This window comes from Triticum urartu, chromosome 2A (assembly GCF_056163025.1).
Source record: "Triticum urartu cultivar PI428250 chromosome 2A, HENAU_Tu73, whole genome shotgun sequence".
In the NCBI taxonomy this organism is placed as follows: domain Eukaryota; kingdom Viridiplantae; phylum Streptophyta; class Magnoliopsida; order Poales; family Poaceae; genus Triticum; species Triticum urartu.
Window position 1 is genome coordinate 641,654,917 of NC_141874.1, and position 8,128 is coordinate 641,663,044.

The window sequence follows — 8,128 nt, forward strand, 5'->3', positions numbered from 1 at the left end:
GTTCTGCAAACTCGATCATCCGATCAAGGCCACATCGAGATCCACGCGTTTTCTTCGATAGAAAACAGAGCAAGGCGAAACAGAGCGGCTGCGCGCCGTTGTTTCTGCTTCACCGACGCCGAATGAAATCACTGAGCATAAGATAGCGTGATTCCGAGGCTTGATTAGCCCCTCCCTTTGAATCTTTTCTTTCCCTCCCACGAGAACCAAACAGCGCATAAAGCTCAAACCCCGGACCAAAAGCGAACGCGGGGACGGGACAGGCATCATCGCCGGCATCCATCCGCCCACGCCAAGCACAGCTCCGGCGCGCCGTCCCGCGGATAACCCCCGCTTCAAAACCCCCATCCCTTTCGCTCTCGGTTCCTCCAAGAACGGGCGACCGAGAGAGCGAGCGAGAGAGGAGGAGGGAGGAAACTGTAGCCATGGGCAACTGCTTCACCAAGACGTACGAGATACCCATCTCGTCGGGGTCCTTCGAGCGGCCGCCGCCGTCGTTCGGCGAGCAGCCGCCGCCCGCCGGGTACGGCACCGGCAAGCCGCCGCGGCCGCCGTCCACGGCGTCGCGGCGTCCGACGTTCCCAAAGCCGCAGCCGCCGCCCAGGCCGTCCGGCCGGCCGCCCCTGCCGAGCTTCCTGTCCGGGTCGCTGTCCCGGAAGGTGCCCGTCGGCGAGATCGGTCCGGTGCTGCAGCGGCCCATGGCGGACGTGCGCGCGCTGTACAACCTGGAGCGGAAGCTCGGGAGCGGGCAGTTCGGGACGACGTACCTGTGCACGGAGCGCGCCACGGGGCTCAAGTACGCCTGCAAGTCGGTGTCCAAGCGCAAGCTGGTGCGGCGCGCCGACGTGGAGGACATGCGCCGGGAGGTGACCATCCTGCAGCACCTCAGCGGCCAGCCCAACATCGCCGAGTTCCGGGGCGCCTTCGAGGACGCCGAGAGCGTGCACCTCGTCATGGAGTTCTGCTCCGGCGGGGAGCTCTTCGACCGCATCACCGCCAAGGGGAGCTACTCCGAGCGCCAGGCCGCCGCCGTCTGCAGGGACATCCTCACCGTCGTCCACGTCTGCCACTTCATGGGGGTCCTGCACCGGGACCTCAAGCCCGAGAACTTCCTGCTCGCCAGCCCCGCCGACGACGCCCCGCTCAAGGCCATCGACTTCGGCCTCTCCGTCTTCATCGAAGAAGGTCAGCCAGCACCATGCCACAAACTTTTCCATGATCCCACTCCCACACATGACATGATTTACAGCACAGTCTCAATGCAACACGAACATATAGTATTATCCAAGCATAAATCAATGCAGAATGCATTGTTGCAAGTTGCAACAGAGGAGAGGATAATTCAGATAGACGATTCAGTCCAACATTGCATATAAGATACAAATATATAGCATTTTTTCCCCTCAAAAAATGCAGGAAAGGTGTACAAGGACATTGTGGGAAGTGCATACTATGTGGCGCCAGAAGTACTGCATCGGAATTATGGGAGAGAAATCGATGTCTGGAGCGCTGGAGTGATCTTGTACATTCTCTTATGCGGTTCACCGCCTTTCTGGGCAGGTAAGTATCCATCCATCTTCAGACACACATACTACATTGTGCATATCACAGGGCTAAATCTTGCAATTTGCAAATCTGAGCAGAAACTGAGAAGGGCATATTTGATGCTATACTGGTGGGTCAACTTGATTTCAGTAGCAGCCCCTGGCCGACGATATCTGAAAGCGCAAAGGATCTTATCAGACAAATGTTAAACAGAGATCCCAAGAGGCGTATCACGGCAGCACAGGCCCTAGGTAAGTGCACCATCTGGGGTTTGGTTATGAGTGAAGAGTTCTTCTGCATTTGTATAGATTATACTACATCATTGCGATAAATCTGCTTGTCCGTGCGCAGAACATCCATGGCTCAAAGAAGGCGGTGCATCCGACAGGCCTATCGACAGCGCGGTCCTGTCAAGAATGAAGCAATTCAAGGCGATGAACAAGCTAAAACAACTGGCGCTTAAGGTGAATTGTCCTTGACAAAGATGGCTGCTACTATATCTTGGTATAATTGAGCTGACAGGCTGCTTCTTGCATTTCATCTCAAGGTAATTGCAGAGAACCTGTCACCTGAGGAAATCAAGGGCCTGAAACAGATGTTCAACAACATGGACACAGACAAGAGTGGGACCATCACAGTTGAAGAACTGAAAATTGGTTTAACAAAGTTAGGATCAAAGATTACTGAGGCAGAGGTTCAGAAGCTTATGGAAGCAGTAAGATCATTTTTCTTTTGTTTCACCCTTCACCATAAGCTAAGTATATGAAGATTTCATTGACCATGCTATGATTCAGGTTGATGTAGACAAGAGTGGCAGCATAGATTACACGGAATTCCTGACTGCTATGATGAATAAACATAAGGTGGAAAAGGAGGAGGATTTGCTCCGCGCATTTCAACACTTTGACAAAGATAACAGCGGGTAATTCTAATTTCGCTAACCAATAAATATACTTTATCTTGCATGCATCACCATAAATTAAGGGGGATACAATTAACCAACGCTAAACTTGTGAAGCCAATTTAAGTACCAATCGTGCTATTGAATGTATAAAAATTAACAATACTCATTTGTGCCGTTCTTGCATTATTTTCTGCTTGCTATGGACCAGACTTACCAAATTGAGGGTGTGTGTGTGTGCTGGTGGCTCACTATCACCATCCACCGAGAACAACGTCAGTCAGCAGGTACTAATCATAGACAATGTGCACAATAATAACTGTAGGTACATATCAAGAGAAGAACTAGAACAAGCCATGACAGAGTATGGAATGGGTGATGAAGCAAATATTAAAGCAGTATTGGACGAAGTTGACAAAGACAGAGTGAGCTTTCTTCCCCTCATCTTTCTTTCGAAACGATTTTGTCCCACTTTAGTGCCAACTGAACATATTTAACCCCTGTCATTGTTAAACTCACAGGATGGGAATATCGACTATGAAGAGTTTGTGGAAATGATGAGGAAGGGAAAATAGACCTGATGAAACTTGGGCCTCTTGATGAACAGAGTTGTATAGAGACGTTTTTATATATTCTGCAAAGATAAGCGAACTGTAAAGTATAACTCTGGAACAAGTTGCTTGCAATGTGTGTTTATATAGAAAAGCAATGTCGCCATATACCCACAATACTTCTTTTCCTTCGAATGTTTTGAATTGATACGTGTTAATACTAATCTGCACACAAGAAAGACCTGCACTTAAACAAAGTTACAGAAATATAAACAAATGGAAAAAAGAAAATGAAATGGCAACTGGCTGACCTTTTACGTATAAGTTACTTCCTCCATTCCTAAATATTTGTCTTTCTAGAGATTTCAACAAGTGATACATACGGAGCAAAATGAGTGAATCTACACTCTAAAATATGTCTATATGCATTCGTATGTGGTAGTCCATTTGAATCTCTAAAAAGACAAATATTTAGGAACGGAGGGAGTATATGGCAATGGCACTGGTCATAGTCTAGGAAATTTACAATAATGCTACTGGTAAAAATATAAATAAAAAAAAACAATGGGAGGGGGCGTTGGCTCACCTTTTATATATGGGTTGTATTGCATGATGATATCACCAGTAATGGTATAGGAAAATTGCAATCATTTCATTAGAGCAAAAACTCTCAGAGAGGAGTCAGAGTCTTTAGTTCATTGACTCAGGCTCATCGCCTTCAACTGCAATTATAAGACATTAAAACTGGGCACCTTAGGAGCTCCCTCACGGTATCAGCCTTCGGAGCCGTCTGATTTCACATTATGGCCATCTCTAGCCGTTGGATGCAAAGCTCCCGTCCCCGCAAGCCGCATCTCGGTGAGGGCAGCTACTCCCGTAACTTTTTCTGACTAATCTGGTTAATTGGGCCAAACAGCCCACATAGCGAAGGAGCATTCCGTGAGCGGTCCAAAAAGCATCGAACCGATCAGTCTTGGGCGATTGGTGTGCTCGCTAACCCTAACCAAGGCGGATGCCACGGCCGCTCAATTCAGGCGAAGTGGGCGACCGCCTCGTGCCACTCGCGAGGGAATCCAGTTCGAGGGGATCAAGCGGAAGCGCTAGATGCGGGTGAACCGAGGGCCGATTGATCCAGGTGTCGGCCGGTCATGGTGCGTGGCCTCCCCAGCCACTACCGGCGTATTCTTTTGTCGATCTCCACTTTAAGCGGCGGCGCTCACCGCAAGACTCAGTCAGCCCCTCCCACTAGCGATCTGACGCTGCAACTGACACATGGGTATTGCAGATAATGCGTCATGTGTATTTTGCTTCTAATATTATAATACAATAGTTCCACTTTTGGTCCAACGATCTTCTGCGAGGATACACTAACTCTGATTCCTTTTTGTGTTCTGTAGACAATACCTGATCCGTATTATGATACTAGATCAGTTGTTGTGGCTGTACTGTACCACATATTATTACTAGGCACTACTATAGTCGCTTAAGTGTGCTTTTAAAAGTAAATTGTATGCCTACCTATTATTAGAGATTTAGAAAACTATGGGCTCTTCAGCAGCTTTCTTGCCAAAAAAAAAAGGCCCTTCAGAAGCTACTGCGTGTATATGGTCAAATTATATGCATATGTTTCTTCCTTCAATTTCAAATGCTTAGGAATCATCTGCGGAAGTAGTGTAGATTGTAACCCTGTAGGTGCTGAACTAAATGCCAATCCAAGCAAGAGTGTAAGGAAGATAATATAGGTTTTGATCTGCCGAGAGGTCATGGAATGCTTCACTATTTCCACTTCAGTGCAGATTTACCTTCAAAACATTGCACAGATTCCTGCACATATTGACTGCTTTATTTTTGTAACTTCTTGCGGTTTAATTACATGTTATTTTTGTTCTCTATTAAGTATTATTTGTCTTCTGGGTGGTACAAATAATTTTAGCTGATACGATGTACACATCTTCACATGGACTGTTCCAAGACACCAGAAAAATACGTCAATCTAGACACAAAAAACCAACTATGAAGTATTTATATATACCTTTGATTTTCTGAAGCATATTAAAACCGCGTATTAATCCAGCCCTCTCAGGCTATCAGCGATTTTAGCTGTCGGATTTGAAATTTTGGATGTCTTTGGCCATTGGATTCCTTATAATCCTAGACGAGCTTCTGTTGCTCGCTAGATAGAGCTAGACAGGCAGGGCCACTGCTCCGACGACAAAATCGCTGATCTGAAGTAAGATTATGCAGAGACGTATGATTGGTTAGCCTTAATATAAATTTCCATGACATTGACAAATTAGACTTTCCTGGCTATAATATCTTTGTCTATTCAAATAAATATTCGATCTGGATGTTACTCATAGATCAATTTAATGTCATCTTAGGCCAACACGCGAGTATCAATATAGACACCGCCGGCTCAATAGTTTTTGGTTACTGCAGGTCCTAAAGCGCAATGAAGGACTTTTCTCTTTTATATATGAAAAGGAATTGCTAAGAGATAAATCCTATGTCCATACTCCAAGTACTTTCCTCGGTTTATCTTTCAGGGAAATCATTTGTTCAGATTGAACCTATGCACTTCGCCTTCATAATGTGTAACTCGGGTGTGTTATTACAGGTTGCAGACTTTTAGAGTATGTATCTTCAATGATTATTACGTCTGGAATACACCTACCCGACCCTTTCCTGCAAGTGATTGTAGTTTTCTGGTACCAGATCCATCTTATGACTGTCTTTACAGATATTTCCTGCAAGCGACTATTTTTTTTATTACAGTATCATGTATTACATTTTAGGAATGCAGTATAACAAGTTCATTTATTCTTCTAAGCAATAGCTACTTAATTTGCATATCCACGCGATGATCATGTAACATGTCATTTTTTATGCTTAGGATGATATATATCAGTGAAGAAATTATATATATAGCTCAACAAGAAGATGAGAGCACTGGCTATGTACGGCCAAATGAGGCTATGATTGAAACAATTCTTACTAATGTTTTCAATTGCTATTCTGCAAAAACTCTTACAAAGAATGTGAAGAGCACTATAGCTTTATGAAGAATCATGAAACAAATCGTTTTTTTAGTTCCACTCTTCTATTGGGGTGAAATCCTTTTTACAAGTTACTTCCTTGTTATGCCTCGTATATTTACAAAAATCACAATCATTTGAGTAAAAAAAATAGACGGGCGCAGTAATGCGCGCCGACATGGTCTAGTTACAAGTATTATTTAACAAAATCTCCTTCACCAGAATAGTCAACCACTCTGCAATCATCAGGAATTCAGGAGCTTTGCTACAAATCGATACAGTATCCTTTAGTGCAATTTGGGGGCTTCATATCATGTTAAACCTGGGTAATTTTACAAGAAAAAACTTATTTATATTTTCCGTTTTTACAATCTTATCAGGAAGCTACTAAAAATTCGACACTGGGCTGCCATTCAAACATAACACATGCAGAGAAGCAACAAGTATTTTGATGCAAAAATAAAAATGTGAGTGAAGTCCAGGAAGTTTTTAGCCTGTTCGGGTGCAAGGAATTCACTGCATGAAAAACGAGAAAGAGATATTACTGCAAATCCTTGTGGAGATCACATCTCATCGACTAGTGAGAAAATGCTTCGGTATGAATCCCAGAACCCTAGGAGCAATGCCGCGATGCTACAAAATTAGTGGAACAGTATTGCCATACCTGAGTTGAGGTGGTTGCTGTCAGTCGAACTGATGATGCACCCCAAGGACTAAGAGCCTCCAACGCGCCGACGCATTCTGTCCGCTCACGTCCGTTTGGATCAAAACGGACACAAACCACGGTCCAACGCGTCTGCTTCTTGTCCGTGCGTGACCCGTTTCTGGTTTAAATTTGGGCCGGGTTTGCGTCGGTGTGGACGCGCGCGATGCCCGCCCTTGTTTCCCCCCCTGACCCGCCAGTCGGTGGCACATTAGACATGCCCCTCCTCTCCCGTCCACAGCCAATACACCCGGCCACACCACCCTCGCTGTCGTCGCCCAGTTCCGGCCGGTTGGACGCTGCCCAGGCCGCCGCCTGCACCTACAAACCTCACCCAGCAACACGCTGATCCCAACAGCCACTCTTGCAGGCAAGCCGGGCCTGTTTTCGCCGCCGTTGTAGCACCCCCCCCCCACGACCACGCCACCCCTCTCGCCTCCGCCACCGCCTACAACGCTCCAAGCCCGTCTTCCTCGTTCGGCGTTTAACGCCACAGTCGCCTCCACACCGACAGGCTTGCTGCCTGGTCTAGGAGAGGCGTGGGCTCTTCACTGACCTGCTTCTTCAACCATGCCCGCAAGGTGTTCGACGTTTCGCCCACAAGGTGTTCGACGTTTCGCCCGCAAGGTACAAATGGATAGTGGAGACGAATACTTTTTCAACAACTTCATTTTGCGATTTGGATGATTCATCTCCGGATGATGAGGAGTTTTTGGTTGCTATTTTGGTCGTCCATGACCACATTGCTAGGCATCAGCCGATGTTTAGGGCTCGATCCTAGGCCAGCTCCAGCGTTGAATCCGAATAGAGAGACAGAGCGGTCATTCCCTACTCTGGGAAGACTACTTCAAGTCCTCTTCCCCACTTTTCAAATACAAGCTATTCTGGCGCCGCTTCCGGATAGCTAGACATGTGTTCAATCATATTCGGGAGGGGGTGGCGTACGATGATTATTCCGTATGCAAGGAGGATGCCCTTGGGAAAGGTTGGCTTCTCCTCTTATCAGAAATGCACTGCAGCTATTTGGATGCTTGCATACCGAATACCTAGTGATATGATTGATGAGTATGTTCGCATGAGTGAGTCCACATGCCTAGAATCCATGTACAGGTTTTGCAAGGCTGTGGTAGTGTTGTTTGGCCCGGAGTACTTGAGAGAGCCAACTGATGTAGATACAACCCGACTGTTGGCGATCAATGTAGATAGGGGCTTCTGGGGATGCTTGGTAGCATAGATTGTATGCACTAAAAGTGGAAGAACTGTCCATCTGCTTGGCATTGGAAATATAAGAGCCATGTGAAAGCGTGGACTGTCATACTATAGGTTGTGGCTTCGCAAGATCTTTGGATTTGACACTCTTTTTTGGCATGGTCGACTCGCACAATGTTATTGA

The 8,128-nt window shown here is 46.2% G+C and overlaps 1 protein-coding gene across 1 annotated transcript; it reads left to right on the forward strand.

Moving 5' to 3' along the window:
- The first annotated feature begins 224 nt into the window (after nucleotides 1-224).
- LOC125539452 (calcium-dependent protein kinase 12-like) lies at nucleotides 225-3,165 on the forward strand. The gene is made up of 8 exons (XM_048702907.2): nucleotides 225-1,185; nucleotides 1,417-1,560; nucleotides 1,644-1,796; nucleotides 1,897-2,009; nucleotides 2,093-2,260; nucleotides 2,340-2,467; nucleotides 2,772-2,871; nucleotides 2,968-3,165. Exons 1-8 carry the CDS (start codon nucleotides 426-428, stop codon nucleotides 3,019-3,021), a joined length of 1,620 nt encoding a protein of 539 aa, XP_048558864.1. The 5' UTR covers nucleotides 225-425; the 3' UTR covers nucleotides 3,022-3,165.
- Nucleotides 3,166-8,128: the final 4,963 nt, after the last annotated feature.

What these genes read in the sequence shown, in the direction of transcription:
- LOC125539452 (XM_048702907.2), top strand. Translation starts at nt 426, where the DNA reads ATGGGCAACTGCTTCACCAAGACGTACGAGATACCCATCTCGTCGGGG. An exon ending in CACGGCAGCACAGGCCCTAG is followed by an intron (nt 1,797 to 1,896) that starts GTAAGTGCACCA and finishes GTCCGTGCGCAG; the next exon opens with AACATCCATGGCTCAAAGAA. An exon ending in ACGAAGTTGACAAAGACAGA is followed by an intron (nt 2,872 to 2,967) that starts GTGAGCTTTCTT and finishes TTAAACTCACAG; the next exon opens with GATGGGAATATCGACTATGA.